This window comes from Nyctibius grandis, chromosome 23 (assembly GCF_013368605.1).
Source record: "Nyctibius grandis isolate bNycGra1 chromosome 23, bNycGra1.pri, whole genome shotgun sequence".
Classification (NCBI taxonomy): domain Eukaryota; kingdom Metazoa; phylum Chordata; class Aves; order Nyctibiiformes; family Nyctibiidae; genus Nyctibius; species Nyctibius grandis.
The window spans coordinates 2,057,893-2,083,712 of record NC_090680.1 but is presented as its reverse complement, the minus strand read 5'-3'; the positions used below and the strand labels follow the sequence as shown (position 1 = coordinate 2,083,712).

The following is a 25,820-nucleotide window of genomic DNA, read 5'->3' as shown; positions in this document are numbered from 1 at the left end:
GCAAACACAAGAAGGGGCGTTGCAGGAAAAGGGCGTCGAGATCATACTTAATCAAACTTCCTTACATTTTGATAGCTACAGTGCTGCTGTATAAGTCAATCATCTCTTTGCCTTTGCAGTTCTCTGCAGCCAGCACAGCTCAGCCACACATTTCAGGCCAAGACCTGTATCCTGATGTTAGTACATGGCTGATGGGTTTCAGGGGAAAAAAAACACCAGGCTAAGTTCATCTCCTCGTACAGGTCTATCTCAAAGGGGGACAAACTGCATGATCTAAAAGCAGGAACTTATTGGAGACTGTAAAATCAGAGGAGTTTTCATTCACAGCACAGGCTTCCAAAGCAGAGGAAGCTGAGGCACTGCATGCCCTGAGCAGGCAATGGAGCTGAGCACATTTAAAGGTTAAGTATTGCAAGCTTATCCAAGTGAGACAAAGCTTCTCTTGCTCACGCCCATAGACTCTGGAACTGATCAGAGACTGAAGCTCATTTTAACATCAGTTAGGCACCAAAGGGTGAATGAAAAAATGTAGTTAGCTGATGAAAAAATGCATCACTTGCAATGCAGTAACTCAATGGCATCTCCTTGCACTTTCCAAAACCAAGCTTTATTCAAGGGCTGAAAGGAGCCAGAAATAATTCTCTCACCTCTCGCCCTGCGTCAGTTTTGGGTAAGTTTCTGGAAGAGGAGTTTTGGATAACAAGAGCTGTTGGCACTCTGAGCATCTTCCTTTACTCTCTGCTGTTTCTGATGAACACTATTCCTGTCTATCCTTTGGCTGTCTGTACCCAGAAAAGCATCTCTTCCTCTGCTCTACCCCTACTACCAAAACTGCCAGGATTTTGAATTTTCCTCCCATTTGTAGACTCCTCTCTCCTGCCATTCATCAGCAGTCTCCATTTGTTCCAATACGGTCAGTTTTGCTCTCAGACTAGTTTTTCCAACCTTTCCCTCCTCCATTTCAAGCATAATGAGATTTCCTCGCATGCTTTCTCCACTCCACCTGTGCCCTTATTCCCTTTCCCCATCCATTCCCTCCTGTCTCCTTTTTCATTTCTTTGCCACACTTCTTCTCTCCCAGCTTTTTCTTTGGACACATTATCATTAGCCTTTATCAATAACCTAAGGTTGAACCTTAGGTCCCAAACCCAGAATCAATTGAAATTGCTGCCGGTGACTTGTAAGGGGCAGTCCTTTCCAAGAGCAGGTAATGAAACATGTCCCCGGCGTGCGAAGAGAAGGCTGTGTTATTGCATATTCCCTCCTTCTAAATCAGAGACTGTAAAATGAAGACTGCAGTCTTGCGGAAAGTCTTTGTAGCACTTTTCTTCTTTTTTTTCTTGTTTGGTTTTTTTTTTTTGCAAGATTAGCAGAACTAAAGACAGCATCCTGGCCAAATTCCCGTTTAGGGTAATCTCTTCTGCTATTTCAGATAGATGCTGCATTGTTTTTCCATTTCCTAGACCCAGAGGTTAGTTGGTAAATGGCTGACATGTTCTCTTCAAAGCTAAAACATCACGTATCAGGGAAGAGGCCTCACTAACTCAGAATGAAGAGCTAGCAACCCTCCTCCCTAGGTATGTTAATGCCACTCTGGTGTTCCTCACACCTCCCTCTGAGGCTCTTGGTATGGGGCCTGCCTGAGACAGGCATCTGGGCAAGAACCATCCTTTTCTGCCCTGTCATCCAATGTGGCACTCCCCACAGCTGCAAGAGCCCACTTTTCAGTACTGGGTGGTGAAAATAGCTGAGACCCTTCACATTTAATAGTAATAATAAAAACAATAATACTACTGAGAATTTTGTACTGAAGAAAAAGATGATACCAGCACCATTTAAGCACTGAGGGGAGTAGGATGTGGAAAAAGGAGTGGCCTAATGTCTCTCGCTGAGTCAAGCAGCAGCAGGAGCAGAGCTTGCCATACCTTGTGGCAGGCCACTGGTATGACTCCTACCACCTCCTTTGCTCTACACAATTCACACTCCAATCTGAGCAACTCAGCCTTCATTCATGTACAAACAGAGGAATTCAAAGAGAAAAGCAAAAAGTGTGCTTTTAAGCTGCTTACATCTCCGCCAGGTCACCAAACCAGAAGCCAAACTGGGGGTGCAAAAATCTCATTTCATACGTGAATGTCCACGCTCACTTTTAGCCACCGGTCAGTGCCTCGGCATAGGGCATGGAGTGGACAGCAATGCCCAGGGCACACGTGGAGCTCTTCCCAATATTTCAGACAACTGTGCCGCCGGTGGCTCACAAAAAAGCGCTCAGCCAAAACCGCTGACACGTGTCAAATCCCCCAAGCTGCATTACTGGCCTGGCCAACTGAGCCGGAGGAACCATCTGGCCAGGGAAGTGGAACCCACGTGCTGGGGAACGGCCTCTTGCTCCCCAGGCTGGGATAATTGGACATTGTTCGGCTGCTGAATCGCCTCTCTGTCGGGCTGCGGGCTTGTCTCGTAGGGACAAGCTAATGAACATGCAAACTGCCAAGGGAAGGAGAGGGTCAGAGATGGCCCTCACCCCTTCCTCTCCCCCATAATACACAGGAGGTTTGTGTGGAACCACATCGCCCCGACGCAGGGAGGGGAGAATGGGTGGGGAAGGGGAGGGGAAGGGAGAAGCTCCTTGAATACTTCCCATTCAAACCCAAATATGGGAGCCCTCATCAAACACAGGAGAAGATTTCCCTGCCATACCCAGGTTTTCGTTTGCGGTTGGCTCCCTGCAAGCAGCACCCGAAGCCACCCAGAGATCCCAGCGGTGCACAGTGCCACGCTTGCTGCTGTCTCTGCTGGGCCCCGCACCAGCCAAGGCCTCGCTTTTCACCACCACAGCCCAACCAAAGAGGGGACAGCACTGCAGAGACGGGACTGCGCTGAGCGTCCCAGCCTCCACACTGGTGCCGCCCTGAGGTAAAGCAAGTACCACTATCGCTACAGCCTCTTTTCAGGGAGGCAGTAGTGGGGAAAGGGATAGAAATAAGGCACTTTACGAGCTAAAATATCTTTCCTTAAGCACAAGAATTGAATGCCAGGAGTACCTGCACTGTCCCCTGAACGACAACTGTACAAAATCTTTTCATATCCTGCAAACATTCTCTGTCAAGAGGCAGGAACACATTTTTCTGATTTTTCCCATTCTCCCGAAGAAAACACACGTCTCTTTCCCCTTTTTCTACCAACTCTCGCTTAAATTTGCTTCATAGGTATATAATACTGCAAAGAAAATCCTTGCCGTCACCCTTTGTCCATCTGTTAAGTCTTTCCACCATCCTGCAGTGAGTTCAAATCTGTGGTAAGAGATGCATGCAAAATCCCAAGTAGGGAACCATTATTAGGGCAGGGATAAGCCTCCAAAGCCCTCAGGATGCAGAGCTGCACTTCACGTCTGTCTTTAATGCCCAAGAGCTAACGTCAATAATTTAACGAGTGCCTTCCATCCTGAAATATTTCACAAACTGCAAAAACAAGACTCACTCCACCCACCTCTAGGCTGGGAGGTGGCAGCTGTTGAGCTGGGCAGAGCAACGCTACGTGACAGTTTAGGACACCCAGTAAAAAGTAAACAAATCATGGCTCCAGCTGAAATTGCTTCTGGAATGGGAAAGATGCAGCACAGCATGTAGATATGTAAAAAAGTCCCTATCCCCTAGAAACAAAAGATACACCAGAACTTTATTAAAGGATTAGGGCCTTTGTTTTACACTGTGCCCAAATGGCAACGTTTCCCTAAACGATGCCAAGGCAGCAACTTGACTGAACTACGCTTGCCATCTTCTGAATCACCCATCCCACTCCTGCCACAGATTTTTTTAGGCAACTCCCATGCAAGCGCTAACCAGACATAGGCCTGCTTAGGGTGTAATTGCTGCGAGCACGGCTTAGGGCTGAACAGCAGCACGCTTATTGAGCTGCCATGTTTAGGAGCCTAAGTAGTATGCAGTTAATCTTCTCAAATCTCGTTATTGCAGCAGAGTGACAGATGGGTATTTTAGCAGGCTAGAAATGAGGACTAATTAGGACTCCTAGCCCTTCTTTCTATCTATTAAATTGGTTCCTTCCCCACCTCTGAAGCATGTTTACAAGCAGTGCCGGGAGGCTGCCTCCACTGCCACGCTCTGCCTGCCACCCCAAGGACGGGTCGCCTGCACCTGGCTGATCTAGGGACAAGGCTGCAGGAGGATGTCTAGAGGGGGACCCTAAACCAAAGCTGTTGGGACTGAGAACTGAATTTCCTGACTCAGACCCTATTTGTGGTGTTACACAGCAAACCTTGGGCAGCAGTATGTGACTGGCGCTCGCTATCGCGCCAGGAAGGAAGAATAATGGACTCAATAGATCAAAACCAGCTCTTCCCATTTACCACTCTTAAGCCCGCCTTAGGCACTGACGCTTGATATATTGACTTTGGCAACATGTGCACACTGTCATCCTGGCAATAAAGTTATTGAAATGGAGCAGGGGGGGAAAAAAAAAAACACAACTAAGTAAGGGGAACTGAAAACACTTGAGAGAAGAGAGAATCCCCCATGCCCCCTCTGTATCCCTGAGCCATGGCTCAGGCCAAACCCCACACTCCTTTTAGAGGTTCCAGGACATTTGTTTTAACTTTTTTTGCTGCATTCCTCTACCTTGTTGTACTTCTGGTTTCCAGCTGGGAGTGGAAGGGAGAGAACAGGATTATAGAAGGAAGTCTGTTGCTCTATTTTTCTGGTTTGATTAGAAGCAGAAGATGCAATAAATCTCACAAGAGACTTTGTTCTCATTTAGCCCCTTGTGTATCTGAAACTACCTGACCAGACCAAGGGTAAGAAAAATGCAATATCAAGTGGAGCACACTAGGAAAATAAAAAGAGAAAGAGCAAACTGGTGAAGCTGTTCCCCTCTCTGATTTTGTGTAAGGAAAGAAAGCAATTCAGTCCCACTGACAGCTTATTTATTTCACACAAATTGCAGCTCAGACGCAAGGGATCCAGAAGGAGGTTCACCCTGCCTGGTCACACCTCTGAACCTCCTGAGGTGTGGCTGCCATCACTACCAGCAGCACCATAATGGGAGATGAATAGAAAAACAAGCACTAGGTGCCCATGGAGCAAAGGGTTTTCCACAGGCTCATTGGCCCTGTTGTGCTGCCAAGCTGCCTGTCTGCAACAGGACTGACAGTCACACTCCCTATTAGAGATGGCAAATACAGAATACTTACAGTGTAAAAATAACCCAACTGAAACATTCAGATCCAGATAAATAAACCCCTCCCTTTTCTCCCAGTGTTCTGCATTTGCTAAATCAGCTTTTTTTTGATGAGCCAGTGAATATAGACGGTGAGATCAGGCTCAGATCTAGCTTGGATTCTCAGCCCTGCATCCCACATGTAGAGAAAGTTTGTGACCACGTCAGTACCTTTCAGAAAAAAAAGACTGCCAATGCTGCTGTGTTTGGTGAAAACCACAGCAGTATCCTTTAAATGAAGGTCGTACTGGAGAATCTGACCCGTTCTCCTGTCTAACACTCTGTAGGAAACAAGTTACACAACTTAGTTACATCAGGAACGTCTCCTGGCCCTTTGCATGTTCAATCCCTATTTTAGAGATGCAGGTATAACCATTTCACCATGTGATAGCATTTAATCACATTACAAAACCAAATGCACACACGTTCCCACATGGGGGAAAGCAAAGAAAGGACATGAGATGTAAAGAGAGCTTAGCATTTCGTTTGGGGTTTAGTTTTTGTTCTTTCTTTAACAGTTTTGTGCTTTACAGAATGAAACAGAGCCTCCTGTTGCAGATGATAAATCTTCAAGCTGCTCCTGGCCCCAGAGAGCACAGGAGATAATAGCATTTCCAAAGGCATTTAGTTAGCTGAGCCTTGAGTGTAGAAGAGGGCAGAGAGAGGAGCTGGAGATAAATGGCTGTGAACCCAGCTCAGCTGCTCAGGGCATATTTCAGAGAGCAGCAGCCACAGCTGAGAATCCTGCATGGGGATGCATGTTTCCCCTCCCCTTGCCTGGTCCCCAGTGTAGAGAAGGGCATGTAATGCAGCCACCGTGAAAGGAAGTATTCAAGCCATAAGCCCCCAGTTTGGTGCACAGTACCTTTGCGGGGGCTGTACAACCACCACCTGAGAAAGGTGTGCCGCTTCACAGCATTATTTGTAGGTTTTCTATTAAGGCAAGGCTCTGCAAAGCTTTCATCAGATGCAGCATATAGCTTATTGTATAAGGCATACATTAATTTGTTAGAGCTGGCCAGCAGCATGACTGCAGAAACCATTAAAGAACAGCAGCCCTTTATGAAAAGAAAATTCATTTTCAGCATTAACCAGGGCAGAAAGGATCCTTAACACGCTCCTGATTGCATGCTAGTTATTGACTGAAGTTGTCAGTCTAGGCTGGGAGAACAAGGCCAATTTCTGATAGAAACTGTATAAATTAGTAGGAACACAAGAAAAATTAGGAAGAGTGTCGCCAGCAGGTCGAGTTATGTGATCCTTCCCCTCTGCTCAGCTCTGGTGAGCTCACACCTGGAGTCCTGTGTCCAACTCTGGGCTCCCCAGTACAAGAACGACATAGACTTACTGGAGCGAGCCCAGCTCAGGGCCACTGATTAAAGGATTGGAGCACCTCTCGTATGAGAAGAGACTGAGAGAGCTGGCACTGTTCACTCTGGAGAAGAAAAGGATCACAAGGGGTCTTATTGATGTATACAAATATCTGATGGGAAGGAATGAAGAAAAAGGAGCCAAGACCTTCTCAGTGGTGCCCATTGACAGGACAAGAGGCACAAATTAAAAACCATGAGATTCCATCTGAACACAACATTTTTTTGCTGTGACAGTAGTCAAAGGTTGAATCAGGTTGCCCAGAGAGGTTGTGGAGTCTCCATCTGAGGAGATATTCAGAACTCATCTGGACACAGTCCTGGGCAACCAGCTCTAGCTGACCTTGCTCGAGCAAGGAGTTGGTCTAGATAATATCAAGAGGTCCCTGCTCATATCAGTAATTCTGTAACATTTTCTGCTGCTGTTAAGGTAACTCTTCCCATATGCACATTAAATTACTTAAGTCCAAGTGGCCATCAAGTCAACCCAGCATTGCTGGGAACTGGGGCTGTCACACACAGCATCAGCTGCTGGCACTAGGATGGAGGTAGGCTGGTTTGAACCTAGGCCAGGCTGCTGCTCCCAAATGGGAGGACAGCAACAGAGGCAGAGGAATTGAAGTCAAGTGCAAAAAGCGTGGGTTTTGCTTTAGCCCTTTTGGTGCACTGTTAAGATCAAAAGTGCCTCCACCGGGCTGAAAAGGGGGAATCTGAAGGGTCACGTTCAAGGCAAGAGGGTGAGAGAGAAGACGACTGGGACTTCCCTACCTGCTTAAGTGGGGTGTGCCAAAAGACTTGTAGTGTTAGGGACTAAACTCCTCCCTCTCACACACAATGATAGCATTGAATTGGCACTTGAGTGAGGGTGAAGTTCAGTATTTGAGTCTACAACTGCATTATATGCAAGGACCTAGACATTTGACAACAAGGTAGGTCTCAAGCCCATGGTAAGTACTTTCATATCTCCAATCACACTGGTGCAGAAGACCAGAAAGTCTGCTTGTGGTTCCAGATAAATATAGAAAACAGCAGGTTTCATTATTGAATTAAGTATGAAAGTTAAAAATAGTCAGCAGTATTGCCCCATGTTATTTAATTTAACACTAAATTCAATTTATGTTACACTGTTCTCTGCCTGTGTCCATTGTAAACAAGCTGCAGATTTTTTTTGTTGTTGACAATGCAAAACACATTCACTGAAGTTATCAGCAGAGAAGCTGAAGGCTCTGGCATACGAACAAAGGACAGCTGGGGCTTGAGGCTCTGGGAATGGATGGAAAGTAGACACTAGTAGGCTACTAGCAACACTAGTTGCCCTTGAAACAACCAGCAGTGGAGCCAATTAGCAACCTTTGTATTGTAATAAGGTATCTGTGGGTTTCCATGTCAAAGCTCTAAGTGCATCTGGCACTCTGTTGGTGGTTCAGGACTGGAGGCAGATGCTCTAGCTCTCCATCCTTTAATCACCCTTCATTTGTATTTCACACTTAGGAAAACTGCGTGCGTGCGGATCAGAGATCCAGTCGAAGCAGTGATGTCGGCAGTCAATCTGACAGCCACCCCAGCCCAGGCCCTTCAGAGCAGGACTGGGTGCACCGTTAGTGACAGGCTGTTTTCATTTCCCCTATTGCCGTTAAAGGAGAAACTCTGGAACATAAATGTTTGGCACAACCCTGACTGCCAGCAAATGTTGCTGCTGTAGAACTGCGTCATATATGCAAAGCCCCAGTTACAGATGTAAGCTTTCTAGTATTTCATTTGTGTCACGAGCTCTCCAAACTAGAACCAGGCCTACACCAAAACTTCGGATCCAAGCACTGCAGACAATTGGGAATCTCCCAGACCACTTATTCACGATGTCTACATCAGTCTATGCTTTACAACCACCCTGTGCAGTGGCAGCATTTCATCCACTGCAGTTATTTCCTTGAACGTTTGAGAGCTGTGGTACCACAAGCACTGAAGACCTTTCTCCTTGGTTTCCCAAGTCCAGATGAAATCAGCTGCTACCAACAAAGAGAAAACATTTGCTAAATCAAGATACATTTTCTAATCTAGAATCTGCAGGCAAGACATGTGATTCATGCTGTTTGCAGGGGATGGGGAGAAGGCAGGATCAAAGTGGGGCTTAGTGCATGCAAACGACACCCGTGCCTCCTGCTGTGCTTGGTAAGGGAAATATGAAGCAGGAGGCAGCATGGAAGAGCTCTCTGCTCATCACACAGCTCTAGCAATGGAAAGTCAATACAGAACAAGCAGCTGAACTCGAAACATGAATGTTTAACTGCAGTAACACTGTGCCACAGAGACACAAAAATCCAGCTCCTAGGAACAAGAAACAGATTGAGGAAGTAACACAAACATCACCCAAAACAAGGAAGAACAGTGGAGTAACAGAAGCAGACAGATGGCTTCTGCTCTCGTTGTTCCCAGTGTCTTGTTGCTCTCACTTTGTTGCCATAGAGGCTGATATCTGGGACGCATAACATGATGCTCTGCTTGTGAGAATGGGTGGAGAAAAAGCAACTTTTATGTTATTAATAATTTCCCCCACACTATCCATTTTGGCAGCAGAGTTTCCCACTCCCCTGTCCACTGGAAATGCCTTGGCAGACACTGACATGCCAAGGAGCTGTTTCCCCCCAAGCCCAGCCCGGCTCCTCCACCCTCAAATTCATGTACTCAGCCCTCAGGGCTGCTCTGCCACGGCTCTCCTCCATTGTACAATAATACAGTCCGCCTTCTTTTGTCCCCAAACTTCCAAGGCCAGATGTCCCTCTTGCTCCCGTCACAAAGACGAGGGGATGCAGCCTTAAGTATACACACAGGCTGCATGACTACTGCCAGAGATACACCCCACAGAGCGCAGGTCATGGGGCTGCTTGGTATATCAGCAGTGCGAAATGGAGAGCAGACTGCAGCAGCACATCAGATAAAAAAAGAGGACTTTTTCATTGAAAGATGCATTTCAAGCCAGCCCAAGAGGCTGTTCTTGTCCCCCTCTCCTTCAAGCCACTGCTGCTTCCTTCCTTGCAGGAAGACAAGTGTTTGCATAGCCTCTGAGTGAGGTAGGTCTGGGAAGAGATCTGGCTTGAAAGCAACCTGGCCACAAAGACAGAAAAAGATTTCTTTTCAGCTCAATCAGTTCTTGAGACAGAAATGCCCAGTGCCACAGTTTCTAATTTTGAGAGCAGGATGAATGCAGCTCTTCATTCTTCTGCAGCAGATTAAATGAGCGTGTGGCATTTGCATTTTTCGAAGGGGACTTTAAAAAAAAAAATGGCCTTGTCTTTTTCCTCCACGTTGCCATTAATGATCCTTCAGCAGTTTTCCCAGGACGTCCTGCATGCATCGCTAACCAAAAGCACTTACCCAAAAGTGTGGGCATGCATTCACTTGAAAACATCAGCAAGGGAAAAGCAGCTTAAAAGAAATATACTAAGTGGACACAAATGCATCTTTGTATGGTACACACGTACAGGTGCTGTGGACTTGCATGCACCCTCACGCACATCCCTGCATGCTCTTATCCCACAAACACATGCAGCTGCATATGCAAGCGTGAGGAAGGAAAGCCACATGACCCAGAAAAGCTGCTTCACATCTGGGTAGCACGTTTAACAATTGGCTCTGAAGGGAGCCTGTTCCTGAAGCAAACCACTTTCTTCCTGAGTTACAGGTCTCCTCATCCACCTGAGCACAGATGAGGCAGCTTCACAATGAAATATACAGCATCAAAATTAGGTACGTGCTAAGGCGTACCAAAACAGCCAGAGTATCCAAGGCCACCTTTCCTTTGTACAAAGCATATTACCACTGGATTAGTGTTACAGTTTTCCCTCAGAAATACTTGCCTATCCTACAGTGAAGTCTTGACTTACTGCAGCTCTCAAAAGCGGTTAAGATGCTGCTTGGGGAGTCAGAGCAAGCCAGAGCTCCCATGTTTTTATGAGACCACTAACACTAAATGAAAACTTTCCTTACACTTTCAATCGAATGCAGTTGTGACAAGGCAGAAGCAGTCATTGCACAGCCACACAGCATAGAACAATATCATGTGGGCTACCCATATTGTTGTCTCCTTCCCCATATTACAATCCAGGGGCTTGTAAGGGTTTCCTTACCCATCTCCCTGTGCTATATTTGCAGACAACATCTCCCTTTCACCTCCCCAGCCTCGGGGAGTGCTGCTGGCCAGCCCAGCTCTATGCCATGGCAAGAAGGAGCCTCAACCGGAGAGCAAGAGGGAGTTCATAGAATCATAGAATCATAGAATCATAGAATTTTTAAGGTTGGAAAAGACCTAGAAGATCATCAAGTCCAACCATCCACCCAATGCCACCATGCCCGCTAAACCATGTCCAGGAGCGCCACATCTAGATGTTTTTTGAACACCTCCAGGGATGGTGACTCCACCACCTCCCTGGGCAGCCTGTTCCAATGCCTTAAAAAAGCTCCTCGAATGAAGCAGCTCTATTTCTACAGCAAATAACAAACAAAGCCAATAAGCAGCATTAGACAAAAGAGCTAGAAAGTGCTTTGGGTGCCACAGGCTCAGGATGAGAGGTGTTAAGGTAGCCATGGGGAGTGTGGGAGGGGGTTAAGGGGAAAAGCTGATCTCATTGCATCCCAATCAGAAAACATCAGACAGGAAACAGATGTGCAAGAAACCACAGAGGGGTACAGCAACAGCAGAATTAATTCTCCAGCAAATAGGGGAAGCTCAGACATACAGTGCTGACCTGCACCCTGAGAACAAGGCGTTTAATCTGAGATTTGGCTTTTTGCAGTCCTGGTAGCACCTTCTATCCCAACATCTAGACACCATCATATTAAAAATTAAGGAAATGATTCAGCCTTTCTCCAAGTCCTACCTGGCTCTAAGCAAATGAAGAAAAGGTAAGTCTGAATCAGTAGCAGTTCCTATGCAAAAGACTGGATTATCTTTTACCAGCACAAATTTTTATAGATGCTGTGTTTACTTCTGTTTTTAAAAATGGAAGTTGTTCCTGGTTGTGTACCTGAAATCCCAATCTGAATCTCCCACAGTTACAAGTACTGAGAATATTAAACTCCATTTTGACTTAGTCCCTCTCACTTTAACAGCTTTGACTTTTTCAGCCCCCTCTTACAACACTTTGTGATATAACCAGAAGCAAGATTACTCTTTGTGACTGTTTTCTTAGGCAGTTCAGACTGTCCTGCACCAACTAAGGTTTGTGCACAACCTTGAGTCTTGTCTTTTCTGCTGGCCCATCTGACACTAGAAAATTATACTGTTGTGATTACAGGAACTGGGGGCCTGACGTGCAGCTCCTATTGACATCAGTAGAGGCACTATCACAGAATCACAGAATCAACCAGGTTGGAAGAGACCTCTGGGATCATCGAGTCCAACCATTGCCCTGACACCACCATGTCAACTAGACCATGGCACTAAGTGCCATGTCCAGTCTTTTCTTAAACACCTCCAGAGATGGTGACTCCACCACCTCCCTGGGCAGCCCCTTCCAATGTCTACTGACCCTTTCTGAAAAGAAATTCTTCCTAATGTCTAACTTGAACCTCCCCTGGTGAAGCTTGAGGCTGTGTCCTCTTGTCCTATCGCTAGTTGCCCGGGAGAAGAGGCCTACTCCCACTCCACTACAACCTCCCTTCAGGTAGTTGCAGACTGCAATAAGGTCACCTCTGAGCCTCCTCTTCTCCAGGCTAACTATATTCTTTTCTCCTCTGGAAACCAGGCTGGTTATCAAGAGGCCAAAACATGGCTCTAATGTTAATATTTCAGGGCTAATATCTGTTAGCTCCATTGCACCCGTACAACACTCTATTAAAGTATGACACAGGAAAATGTTTTAGTAGAGGAAATTAGCGCTAACTTCCTCCTGCATGGGTGCCTATCCACGCCCAAATCCTGACACTGCTTTCTAGTCAAGCTCTGACGCTCCAGAAGATCACTTGCCTCCGTATGTGGATTCAGTGCTGGCAGCAACAGAAGAGGGACTATGTGAAACCAGATTACTTCTACTCATTGGTATTGCCAGCCACCATTCTTTTATGTCTTATGTGAGCTTTTCCTCAAATTCACTGCTATTAAAGTCATTGTTTGAGAATTTTAGTGGGAAGGAAGAAAAGCTAATTTTTTCCCCAAGTTTCTGGCCCTCTTGCCAGTAGAAAGACTTGAAAACTTAACTGAGATGCACACTGAAGATCCAGAAAACAGAAAGCAGAAAAAGAACCCAGCACTGATTTTTGTTTTATCTCGTGATTTTTGTGGCCTGAGTCATGGTTTTAAATGCTTTGGAGCACTGATAGCAGTCTGCCCCCATAAGCAGCATGACCAGTCTCTGCATAGAGACTGCCAGCAGGAAAAGGCCAAGTAGGGTCAAATGCAGTAGTGACAGGAACTGACTTGAAGTACAGTAAATTCAATATATCTGACCTTCAAACCAGCCACCAGACAGCAACATCTGTCCATCACCACTGACCTGGGTCAGATCTGAAGAATCAACTTAGGGCTAAAGGCTTTGTATGACATTTTTAGTCTCCTGAGCTACCCCGCTATACCTGCTAAAGTTTTTCCATCTAAGCTGCTCTTCAATACTTTGTAGTTCTGCCACAGCTTTTATTGTATTATCGTAAAACTCTTTATAACAGAGCCTTAGGTACATCTGTCTCGTAAGGGAGACAGCAGGATCTTTTCACCCTTCACTGGAACGCAGCAATCTCTGAAGCAGACCGTAGCAAGTTATTAAACAGTTAAATGACAGGAGAGGAAATGCTGATACCTTAAGCAGAATATAATTCTCTCCACTGGAATTTGGCAACGACACAGGGACTAAGGTCCCTGCAGAAAGCACAAGCTGCTCTTCAACAACCACAAGCATGTAGGGACTCAAGTTGTGGATCTCCTCCACAAAGCACCACACAAGTAGTGCCGCACCTAACTGCAATGGCCGTGTACTGATCCAGAAGGAAAAAAGCCAAACTGAGTTGTCTACATCAGCCTTGGCCATCCCCTGTGCTCCCTTTGCCATCCCCAGCACCAGCAAAGCAGGACTCTGCTTCTCTTTGCCTGTGTGAGTGTGCAGGACCAGTCACACAATGCAGCACTGCAGGATGGCATAAAGCAGACCTGAGCATGAAAGCACAACCAATCATCTGACTTGTGTCCTGCCTGTCCTACAGACTCTTCTTCTTTTCCATTTCACCCTTCTGGGTGCACCTTAAAACCTACTTTCACAAAGGTCCACAACAAAATGTTTTCTGGACAGCAGCCAAAGTGCTCTCCCCCTCCTCATCACTCCCAGATACCATGAACAGTCTCACACCTTCATTGCTCCCAAGTAGAGAACAACCAGAGCCTGCATCGCACCAGTTAAACACATAGAACTATCTAAAGCATCAAGTTATTGATTTCCGTTTCTACCAAAGCCCCTGCTTGCAGGAGGACTGGCTTGTCACTGGAAATAATTCTTAGCAGGACAACTCAATTATCCCCACATCAACCATCTCTCATACCCTAAATGCTCTTCTAATTTTGTTTCATAATTACAGGTTGCAAGTTTGTGATGTCCTGGTGACATCTGAACCTTCATTTCTTCCCAAGATGTCACTTTGGCATACTCGGTCACTTTCCTATTGATCCTGAGAGCCCTACCAGCAAAAAAAATAGCATCTCTAATCCTCTCACTTCTTCTCTCCCTGTCCCAACAGATTGAATTGTATGAATCTAACTTACACCCTTCCCAATAAACCTATAACAATTGAGGCTTTCATTTCTGGATCCCACGGCACTGGGCAACGGGTTGTACTATTCAGCAAGTAGCAGTACTGCATAAAGGGAAAGGAACTTCATATTCTCCCCCACTGCTCCTCAGCATGGAGAGATAAGTAGGTTGGAACTGTGAACCATCCCACAAATGAGACTTGAGACAATGTCCTTCTTTCTTGTGCCCAAAAAACTACTTTAAAAAACTATGGGATTTTGGGTAATAAATTTTGCTGTTCTGGCCTAATTTCAACTGCAGTAACTATGTTTCTCCCTTTAAAATCCCCCTTGCTGCTTCAACTGAATATACTGCCTGTGCCTGCCTTCCCTGCGCTGTTTTTCAGCGTTCCTGTAAACAGCTGTAAATTGTTCCTCTACCACGGCAGCTCATGTTAGCACTGGATGGAATTTATCTATCTGTACCTCATGCTGGCAAAGTGGTATCAGTTCGTTAAGTCTGTTATTTTTTGCTATTTCAATTCAATTGCCATTAAGGGCTATATAATTTAAAAGATACAGTAATTGTTATGGATGACTCACAATGAAATTGAACGACTGGTTTTCCCCCGTACCTAAATAAATGCACATATATAACATTTAACTTAGTGATGTGTGTACTGCCCTCTTCACCGTGCAACGGAAAGGACTACTGTTATGTAGTCCATCCTTCTGCCAGTGCAGTTCCACACCGTACTTCATCAGCCATGCTCATCAGCAAATGAAAGACCTGATTGTACAGCCCTCCCCGTACAAAGCTGACGTTGCTGCTAGAAGCTTTTTTTGCTCAGAGCAGCCTGACATTGATAAAAGTTAGTTAATTCAAACTGGAATGTAATGCTAAAACTGGAACCTAACGCTCACATCAGGGGTGGTAACAGGCATGTATTTATTTTTCCTGTTGCTAAACTGCAGGTCTTTCTGTACACCAAACTCTCAACTGCTTCTCTCATCATCCAACCCTCTTTAAGAAAAATTGTTCTGCTCCTTCCCTTATCCATAACTGATCATTTCAAGCTCAGGACCCTCTGATCATATTGCAGTTACCTCTTGTCTGAGCTACCATGTTCTCATCTGATATCTGGGGGCATGGAGGTCAGGGGGAGGAGGAGAGGAGAGAAAGATAACAGGCAGAGTAGTGAAAATATTAGCTCAGCTGCACCTTACAACTCACACTCATCCCTACTCCACCCCACCCCCCAGTCTCTATCCTGTCTCCATCCAGCAGTGAAAGGACAACATAGGAACTGTAGTGGAGTCCAGGAGGGGCAGATAAGACTTTACCAGTTCCTCCCTACAGCCCTGCAACTGTCTCGTGGACGTTGGGAGGATTTCCAAGTCCGGGAGGAGACAACACTAAGCGCAGTTCTGATTTCCGAACCTAGCTCCCTGAAAGTCTGCTACCCCCTTCCACGGCCAGGCGGATGGGAGAGGGCACCATAAGGTATGGCTGGCCACCTCTGTCCACACATAGGCAGCCCAAGAGCCCCAGCCCAGTCCTTTCCCCACACACAGCACTACTCATGCAAGGATCATGCAGACGCGTCACCAAAGCAATCTTCTGACTGTTCATTCATTGTGAGCAACTGGGCAGTGACTCCACTTCCCAGTGATAAATCACCTCCAGGTTGTCTAGCCCTCAGCCTTGGGAAAGGTCCGGTTTTCAGTCCTACCGATAAAAAAAAGGGGGGACGTGCTCTCTGCTCCTCCGCTACCAGAGTGAGAATAAAGAGGCATTTACCATCCTGCCCAGAGCTCTCCAGATACTCCGTCAGGTCGCAGCCGAACGCGCTCGCGGCTCCCTTCCTCTTGAGTTTCTGCTTGGCTCCCTTGTTCTTCATGAGGTTAGTCCCAGAAGAGGTTCGCCCCCTGTCCTGCCTTGCCCCCCTCCCCCCGGCCTCACGCTGGGCGACAAAAATCTTGCTCTTCTCAGACCACCACCCGTGTCCTGCTCCCAGGGAGTAACATCGGGGGTCCCATACAGTGTCCAGCTGGAGAAGTAAACATTAATCCCCACCAGATGTTGGGCTGCTCCTGTGGCAGAGGAAGGTCAGGGTGAGAGGAGGCTCCCCAGCCGGCAGCAGCAGCGATCATAGCCCGAGCCCGGAAGGGTTCTCATCAGAGGGAAGTGGGTGGTGGACGGGTGCCCGCATTGGAGCTGGCAAGTTGGGGGCAGGCGATGGTGGGGGGGGACGTCTTTCCCTCAGCACAGTCCTGGGACCCTCCACGGCCACTTTCTGGGTTTTGTCAGCTGCGCTGTCACCACTTCCAGCAGAAAGCGTCTCAGTCTGGTCTTCCTTCTCTTGGCTTTCGGAGGAGACTAGAAGTTCAAACGGACTAATGAAAAGGGATCGGGGAAGAGTCTGCACAAGGCTCCTCTTTGGCTCCCCCCCTTCCCCTCCTCCTGCCTTCGGACAGTTAGAGGAATGAGAAACCAGCTTCCTGTTCTGACTCCCGCTCGCTCGCTCTCTCCTTTCCCCTGTTTTACAAATCCTAGGATTATCCAGCTCAAAAAAATGCTGAAAGGAAGTTAGCTGAGGAGGGGGGCGGAGGACAGTTTTTGGCAGTAAAGTGCATGTGTGTGTGTGTGTGAGAGGCTGAAGGAAGGCGGGGAGAGGAGTTGGGGGACGGGGATGGGGACAGGGGGAGGAAGAGGGAAAGCCTGTCCTGACAGTCGACAGATAACGGACTGCCTGAGAGGAAATCACTGCGAGCCAAGCTGAGCCGCAGCCCGCGGCGCGGTCAGGCGCTTCCTGCGCTACCAACGCTCAGCTCTGAAAAGGCCCAAGGAGGGGCTGGAGAGGAGGAGAGAGACTAAGATCTGCTTCAATAAATCTCTGCCTCTCTTCATCTAGTCCTTCATCGCAAGGCGCCTTCCTGCCCTCGAACATGACTCTGTCACTTCAGGATTTGCTTTCCTCTCCAGAGGTGCAGGCTGGAGCTACTGAAGCGCAAGAAGTGGGGCAGAAAGTTGGGGAACTAAAGAGAGGGGAGAGGAGGGAAACCTTCAGCTCCCTTCTACCCAGCTCCCCAGCAAGCAGAAACAGATGCCATCCAGGCATCTAAGTTCATGTACTTTTGAGTCAGCTCCCAAAAAAGGCTCCCCTTGACCGACGAAGGGGTTTAAAGACAAGGAAACAGAAATCACTCTGTAGCGACAAGAAGGGAAATGGGACGAGTCTGCCCTCGAACCCTGAGTCTTGCCGGCCCCTGCCAACACCTTTCTATTCTAACCTTCAGTACACGCATATTCTATTCTATTCTAACCTTCAGTACTGCTCATCAGAGCAGTCACTTGCACTTTCTCTACATTTTTTATCCCAGAAACTCAACCTCTTTACATGACTGGGTATGCTGGTGGGCCACACGCTTCACCTAGGGAGGCAAACTTAACTCTGCTAAGGCTTCACTGCCCCCTCTTGCTCCACACCAAATATAACTGTATGGGTATGGGTGAAAAACAAACAAACAAATGAAAAACAGGGAATTGCAGCTTTTCACCAAAAATCAGACAAAAGATGGGGAGAGTAGTTTTTGTTTGGAGGAAAACTGGCCAGGAAATGGGGCAAAGGACTCCCTTAACATACCACCCTCCTCAGCCCTGGGCTCTGCACCCTCAAGCAGCAGAGAAACCCCATCTCCTCCCGCAGAGCTCTGCAAACTCACCACCTCACCCCTTTATTTTGAGAAAGAGCCGTTTTTCAGAGGAATCAAGCCTCTGACTGTGATCCATCTGCTGCCAAAAGCCCTTCAGGTTCTGTCTGTCGGTATGGTGACTTCTTTATTTTTCCATCAGAAGTGTTGGGGTGTGTATCACTTCATATACAAGAAAAAACAGCAAGAGCCTTGGTGAAGGACCTGGAGCAATTATAACTCCTATTGTTCAGTTTATTACCATAATTATGAACATTATCCCCATTTTACAGCTTTCTGGCTGATGGGTTGAGGGGAAAATGATTTGCAGAAGGGTGCCAGAGAGATGTCTGGCCTGTCGGTTTCCAGCCTCCTGCTCCCACTACAAGGCTAAGGGGGGAAACTGAGCTCTCACCACCAGACCGATGATTGTTCTCAGGGACCCTCAGTGCTCATGAAACACTTAAAAATTCCTTGATTTTATTCTGGGCTTCTCACAGCACCTTGATGTCAAGCTGGCACATGGGATCCCTCCCTGTACCAGCATGCCACCAAAGCCATTGCGTGCCGCAGCGCATCCTGCCTGCCTGCCAAGGGACAGACTTCAAACAGGTCAGACAGACAACAGGATGCTCAGACATGGATGTCTCACAGGGCCAACCTCCTGCTGCCCCGGGCAGCTGGCTGCCTTCTGTAGGAAGAGAAAGCCCTCTCCTTGCCCCCTTGGGGAGGAGGCATGTCCTCCCACACACGTCAGCACTCTCCTGCATGACTGAGCCCCAGCACTGGACCAGCAAGGGGGACCCGCTTCACCACTGTGAGTAACCACAACATCTTCTTCGAAGTCCTGGACTCCCCTCTGCAGACACCTCCCTCCCTGCATGAGCCAAACAGAACATTTAAACTCCCCGTGCTGGTCTCCTCCATCACCCTACATCAGGTCTGTGTCCACAGCCCTCACCTGTCACCTCTGCCTGCTGACCCACTGCACCATACTCCTGCCCTCACCTCCATGCCCCCATCTTAGATGATACAGTTTCCCCTCTCCTCCCTTGCCTACTCAAACAGGATGTCTTCAATAGAGGATGGCTTCTTTTTAAAAAAAAAAAAAACAAAAATCAACAAATAAAATCAACCCCTGCATGCACATGGCTTCCTCACATCACCAGCAAGGGCGCCACAGCCCCAGGCACAGCAGGGAGCAACCTGGCATGAACCTGATGAACACTGCAGAAATCAAGCACTGCAGTCTGATTTTGGTTATCTGGGGGATGTGCTGTGCTACACTAACCCCGGCTGGGCTGCGGGTGGGTGATGGCTGCCCAAGGCCAGGCTGCAGAGCCACCACCACCATCCATTGCCACCAGAGTGCCACGGTGGGGTGGGGAGAGACTGCCATTCTCCTGCCAAGAAAAAACAGTATTTGCAGGACAAACCAGGGGAGGAGGAGCTAAAAACAAAACACAGAGGATTCCCACTTTATTCATAGAGGGTCTCTTGGGCATTGCAGTTTGCTGTCTCCATGCTGGGTACCCCATGGGGGGAAGAGGGAGCCAGAGAAAGAAAATGGCATGGTAGGCAGGGTGAAAGAGGAGTGTGCCGTGGCGAGCAAAGGAAGGTGCAAGCAGCTCCAGGAGAGCTCTTGCCAGGCAGGCTGGGCTACGGGGGTGGCTTTCCCCATGCCAGGACAAGGTTCAGCAAGAGGACAGAGTGGAGGTCACTGCAGGATTGCCTGGGGAGCCCAGGGCTGGGAGGAGGAGGTCAGGCAAGGTGAGTGGGAACCAAACAAGGGAGGCTTTACAAACAAAGAGCTTCATACTGGAGCCTGAAATTAGTGCTGAGACAGGGGATTTTTCTGAAGGAAAGGGGCGATGATCTCCTCCACAGAGGAAAAAATAAGAAGTCTGGATTTGTGCAGCCCAAGAGGCGGGGGAGGTCTCTCCAATAGTTAGGGTGAGTGGCAGGGCTAAGGAGTAAGCCAGTGTCCCTCCTGGAAAAGCTTTCACGGATGAGAACAGGCAAAGCCAGAGAGGAAAAGAACATGGGCCAGAAGTATGAAAAGCAAAAAGGAGTTCAAAGCTCAAACAGCTGGAAAAGAAGGGGGAATTTCTCTCCCTCCTGGAAAAAAGAAAAAGAAAAAAAAAGAAAAAAGTGAGTCTGCAGAATAAGAGCAACACCAAGGCAAGCCAGAGCTCTCACAGAAGCAATCTCTCCATAGAGATTATTTCCTAGCCCCCGCCACCGTACAAACAGCGTAATGGCCAGCTGCCCCATGGCACCGCAGCCCAAATCAGGAAGTCATGGCCCACGGCACTGACTTCAACTCTTTCCCTTTGAACCTGCAAAAATAGGTCAGGATTATGAAGTTAGTCACAAAGGCCTCCCTGTCAGAGAGGGCCACAAGTTCATGCAGGAATTTGGGGCACCTTCCCACCCCACTTTGCTGCTGATCTGCAATGCTTCGCTCTTCGACTTGGGAGCAGGTACGGCACGCCAGCGCCTGTGTGTGAGTGAACGCAGGATGGATAACAACTTGACAGTTCTCTCCGTTCTCACAGACGAGCTATCAGTGACCCCAGAAGCAGTCAGAGAGCCTGGGGAACAGCTTTGGCCATTAGGCCTAAGTATTTCTTCCCCTTCTAAGAGCCAGGGGCTGTGGCGGAGGCGTCACGCCGGCTATTTCTGGGCACCCATCTCTCCCCTCCCTGCTGTGTTTCCTTCATTGTGTTTGAGCTTTTTCCTATCTGTAGCTTTAAAATCTCCACCAATCTGCCAGGCGCCACTCAGCACAAAAGAGCTGGGGGGGCCAGGGAGTGGAAGACTTGGAGAGGGGGGGGTGGATCTGAACCCCTAAAAATAGCCCTGCCGAGTAAGACTGTTTTCCTGACACAGACAGTTCATTGTTAGACCCTGACACGCCAGTTCACCCTCCCTCCCCACCCCTCAACATACTCTCTTTCCTCTCCTGCCCCTCTCCAGCCCAGTTTCCTGTCTACTCCTGTCTCCGTGGCCAAAGCTGGAGCATATTGTGAAGCCTAAAGCCTGGCGTGGAGGCTTTGTTTCTCTGAGTACACATCGGACTGCAGACCATGGGGCTACCCTTCAACTTCCCTTGTCACAGGGCACCCACCACTCTCAGTTCCTAATTTCACCCCATTCCCAGCCACAAGCCCTGTCTCCTCCAGCTCTCACCTCCCTTTCTGCCTTCCAGAGGACCCTCTCGCCCCACATCATGACACACCTTCTGTGTGTCTGTCTGCCCCATGCAAGCTTTTTGTTAGCTACTTTGCAGATCCCAGCACTTCAACTACAAATGAAGAGGGCACCTCACACTCGCATGCTACTGAGTCTCCTTACCGCTGGCTGCCTACCCATGGCACGGCAGTGCAACCAGGAGGAACAGACATGCACCCAAAAGGCTCTAGTCATGAGCCTGCACGATGACACGGTGTCATCATAGTGATGTCGTAGAAGGCAACCAGAAGAGAACAAATGAATCACTCCCTCTATCAGGAAGGTACTTTTCTCCTAGATTGCTTGTTAGGCCATAGGGTAAGGATCTGTGGCTGAAGGACCAGGCATTTCACAGGTGTCTTGCATACAGAAAAACAGATGAGGAATGTATCTCCCCTTACTCAGAGCACAAACTTTTCTGAACAGTGATGGTTGCTTAATCGTGTGTTTGTGCAGCATCTAGCACAGAGGAACTCTAACTCTTGACTGGGGACACCAATTGTTCTTAATTTAAACAACATAAAGATCATTATAGAAAGGCTTTATATCTCCCAGTGTAAAACTCTATTGATAGTGCAATAAGATACAATAGTATTATAAAACAATCAGAGAAAAACCCTACCAGACAAGCCACACAGCTAGCAAAAGCTTCCTTCATCTCAGAGGCATGTTCTGAACCTTCTCCAAGCATCTTACCAATGACATGACCCATTTGGTGAGGCAGGAAGGCCACAAACCTCACACCATGCAGCCATTCCAAACTCACACAGGCCTGTTCAAGAGCATCCTGCCAGCAGCTTTTTGGACAACATGGAAAAGGCAGCTGGCAGCCCTGTGCTGAGTACAAGCAAGATAGCATGTCATAGAGAGAAAAGTGATTTCCTCAATACATTGCCTTACTGCAAATAACAACAACAAGGATTCCCACCAAACCAGGAAATGTTTTTGCCTCCTTTTTTCTCCTGATAGGTAACCAAAGAGACCTACAGAAATTAAACAACTTGCTTAAAACTATGTTGTGACTCTACAGCAAAGCAAAAAGCCAAATCAACACCACCTATGAACTTGGGAAATGCCTTAATCATAAGCCCATTGCTTCTCATGTCTTACCAGCCTGTGAATACATGCAACAAACAGATCTCGAGCACAGCCAGGATTTCTAGAAGCTAAGAAAACTTAATCAGGGAAGAAAATCCTGAGGAGATCTATCTACCACTGCAAACACCCATTGCTTGGACACTATGTCCAGCAGCTATATTACCACACCCTAAAGGAGAGTAGAAGACTTTCAGGATCTGTTCCTCCACATTTGCACCCCACTGGTTTTGTAGGAATTTCCCCCACACTTTACCCTATAAACACTGTTCTAGCAGAAATGAGAAATCTGTTGAGCCAGAGGCCTATAATGTTAAAAGAAAAAACTACTTTCTCCTGCTTTCAATTCTGCCAAACAGCAACATTGCTGGTATACTATAAAGGACTACACATATATAACTTCTGATTAGCCCAGCTCACCACCACTCAGAGGACCCTGACACCAACACCCACTTCAGGTGTCCCTCTTTTATTATCAGTTCTGCTAATTATGTTGCCATGGGAGAAGGAAGTTACGGGTTAACCTGACTGCATAAAACCAGCAGTTCATTGCACTTGCATTATTTTAATGGTGACACAAGGCTAAGGACTGAGAAAGAATCTCTATTACAAAGACTAAGCTGGAAGGAAGGAAAGAAATTAGTTTAGGTGTTCACTCAAGCAATAATCTATTTTGATCACTTTCTGTAGAAGATAAGGGCTGCTTTGTAATAATCTCATCTGTTGAAAAAAAAACCCAACAAATAGCTCAGGGGATGCTCACTATTGTAGGGATAAAAGCTAGCCTGTTATGTGATATTTTTAGGAGTCAGTTAAAACCTGATGACTTTTATTCTGGGGTCTTCTCTTGATCACTTCTGAGAATCATCTTTTCTGTGAGAGAGTTATGTCTTGGTTTAGCACGAGCTTTCAACTAAGACTCCTTTTATTGTGTCTGAACGTCTAGCACCACGAGGAAGAGTTCCTGTGAAGAATTGCCAGCTATGATGATGGTCTCCAGCTAGGACAGACTGTTATTTCACCCCTTCTCTCTGTCTCTGGCAAGGCAAAATGTGGTTTGGTGGCAGGAACAGGGAAGAGGGGAAATACAAGTTTGCAAAAGCCACGTGTCCCCCTTGCAAACACCTCTGCAAGAGGGCTGTCAGTTGTGATGGGTAGAGTGCTAGCAGCTGTGGCAGGCAAGGCCAGATGTTCTTGCAAGTGGCAGCCTCCAGCACATTTGCTGTTTCTTATTTCTGCTTGCTGAGCTAAGTCCCTGTAGGGAAAGCACTGGTGGGTCTGCACAAATCATCTACTATTGTCTTCTCTGCAAGGCTGACCATATCCTCTCTCCCTTCTAGGCTTTCTCTTCCTGCCTTGGACCACATCCTTCTTCACAGTCAGGTGTGTCCCTAGGTTAAGTGGAAAAACAACTTGCCTTTCTAGTATGCTCTCAAATGCTGAAGGTACCGAGCAGGGAAATCAGCTATGTGGGGAGATTCCTTCTGCCTGAGATTTGAGTGCCCCCTCTCTCGGGATGTATAATATTAAAGCTCTTCATATACTCCCTCAGGGAAAGCCTCATTTCTCCTTTAACATTCCCTTACCTGCGCCCTGGCTGTTCTAGCAGGAGGTGTTTTCTGTGGGGATGTGCCAGGTTGTGAAGGATGTTTTTAAACTTCTTTGGCACACTTGCTTTCTCTTTTCCTCTGCTTTCGGAAATATCACCAGCCCTGCAGTGCTGTCAGCAACATTATTTAATTTGAATCCTACTGAGCCTCAAAACCTCCAGGCAAAGGTGGTATGAAGTTATCTTCTTTCCATCACAGGCCGAAAGGGCTTGACTTGCCTTCACTGGGACACCTCATTGTCTAAATCTGTAGTTCAGATTATTTCCTGATTCATGCTGAAGTTATATTGGGTGTGAATTATGGCAGAAAGTACTCAAAAGACTTCAGGCTGGAACCAATAATTTTCTCTCTGTGCGTTGCAATTACTGACACAGCTTAACAGGCTGCTTTCAACTTTTAAGGCTAGCGTAGCATCGTTGTAGCAGGCCAATATGATTGGGACATCTGGGGAGCCCTCTCCTGTGTAACTGGGGTGGCTATAGCAGGACTGGTGACTTTTCTGCAGACTAGCAGAGGGGTTTTGTTATCTTTAGAGTAAGCTTTGTCTAAGAAGCCTGGCTCCCTAATGCTGCCCTGCTATATTTAGACCCTCTTCTGGTGTGCCCACCCAGTGCTGTTCCCCTTGTTTGTTTCCTACCAAACAATGAGACCTGAAAGAATTGCTTGGAAGGGGGCCAACGCTCTTGCAAATGAAACTGTCAGGCAGCCAAGCTTTGCAACGGCCCTTTGTAACATACTGTACTGGGAAACGGGAAGCAATTGTCTCTCTTGCTTCAAGCTCCAGCGTGGGCTTTTTCCCCGTGCTAAGAGCTCTATGGTGTGACTTTGAGGGAGGGGACTGTCTTGAGGAGGCATCAGAAGACACGGAGGGAAGGCCAAGTGGCAACAAATCAGGCTGGCAAGGAGCAATGAAAGATCTGCTCTCTGTTCTCCCTCACCCCTAATCCTGTGTTCCTGCCAGTGCGTGTTTTAGCAGCAGGTTGTTCCTGGAAAGCCTTTGCTATCTGCCCTGATTGTAGTAGAAGCTGCTCATGTGCATACAGGGTTACAGGTGCGGTCAGACATGCTTCTCACTCACCCCGGGTTTCTTTTCTGTGCTCTTGTGGTGCTTGGCTACCATTTTCTACAACCTCAGCACTGTAGGGAGAGAAAAAAAGCATCTCCAGCCCTACTGGTGAGCAGAGCAAGAACCATGTTAAGATTACTTTTGCTTGTTTTAAACAAATGGAGCCAAAGAAAAAAACAAAGGAGAAGGGAAAAAAAGCCAGACAGGGAGAAGAGAGAATGAACAGAGGTTTCTTTAAGACCGAAGGGTCTGCCTGATCCACAGCAGCTTAAATGATGAGAGCCTGGAAACAGCAGATTTGCATCCAAAACGGATTTTGTTCCATTACCTTAGATTCCAACTTCGTTGCTTCTTTCGGCCTCCTGAGCCAAACCCTCTCCAGCCAGAAAAGGACATGTGTATCCCTGAGGGAGATTCCAGGAACATCCTTCAGTTGGATCAGTTTTGGGTTTTCCTTTAGGCCCATAAGCATTAGAGAGGTCAGAGCTCGCCAAAAAATATATGCCAACATTTCCAGCAGGGGAAGAAAGGTGCTGAGTACCAGAATCATAGCAAAATTTAGGGCAAGAGAAAGATCAGCTAAAAAGGTATCTGCCCAAACCACACAGGCATCTGCTGGTTCTGCCTGAGAAGAGGGGTACAAATCTCCTGGGGGGAATAGGGGGAGCGCGTGTGGCCCCAGTGCCAGAGTCTCATACACTCACTCCACTGATCACCACATACGCACTGTTCGCTGGCAAATTTAAGAGATGCTGGGACAAATCCAATGGTTTGAGTTATAGTTACGTAGCATCTTTTTTGTAACAATACCA

General features: G+C 47.3%; 1 protein-coding gene across 1 annotated transcript in view; it reads right to left on the bottom strand.

Moving 5' to 3' along the window:
• ARHGAP31 (Rho GTPase activating protein 31) overlaps window positions 1-16,925 on the bottom strand; it is a 62,878-nt gene extending 45,953 nt beyond the window's left edge. Inside the window, exon 1 of the mRNA XM_068417381.1 lies at window positions 16,112-16,925. Within this exon, the coding sequence (XP_068273482.1) occupies window positions 16,112-16,211 (100 nt within the window). The 5' untranslated portion in view covers window positions 16,212-16,925. The remainder of the gene's footprint in view (window positions 1-16,111) is intronic.
• Window positions 16,926-25,820: the final 8,895 nt, after the last annotated feature.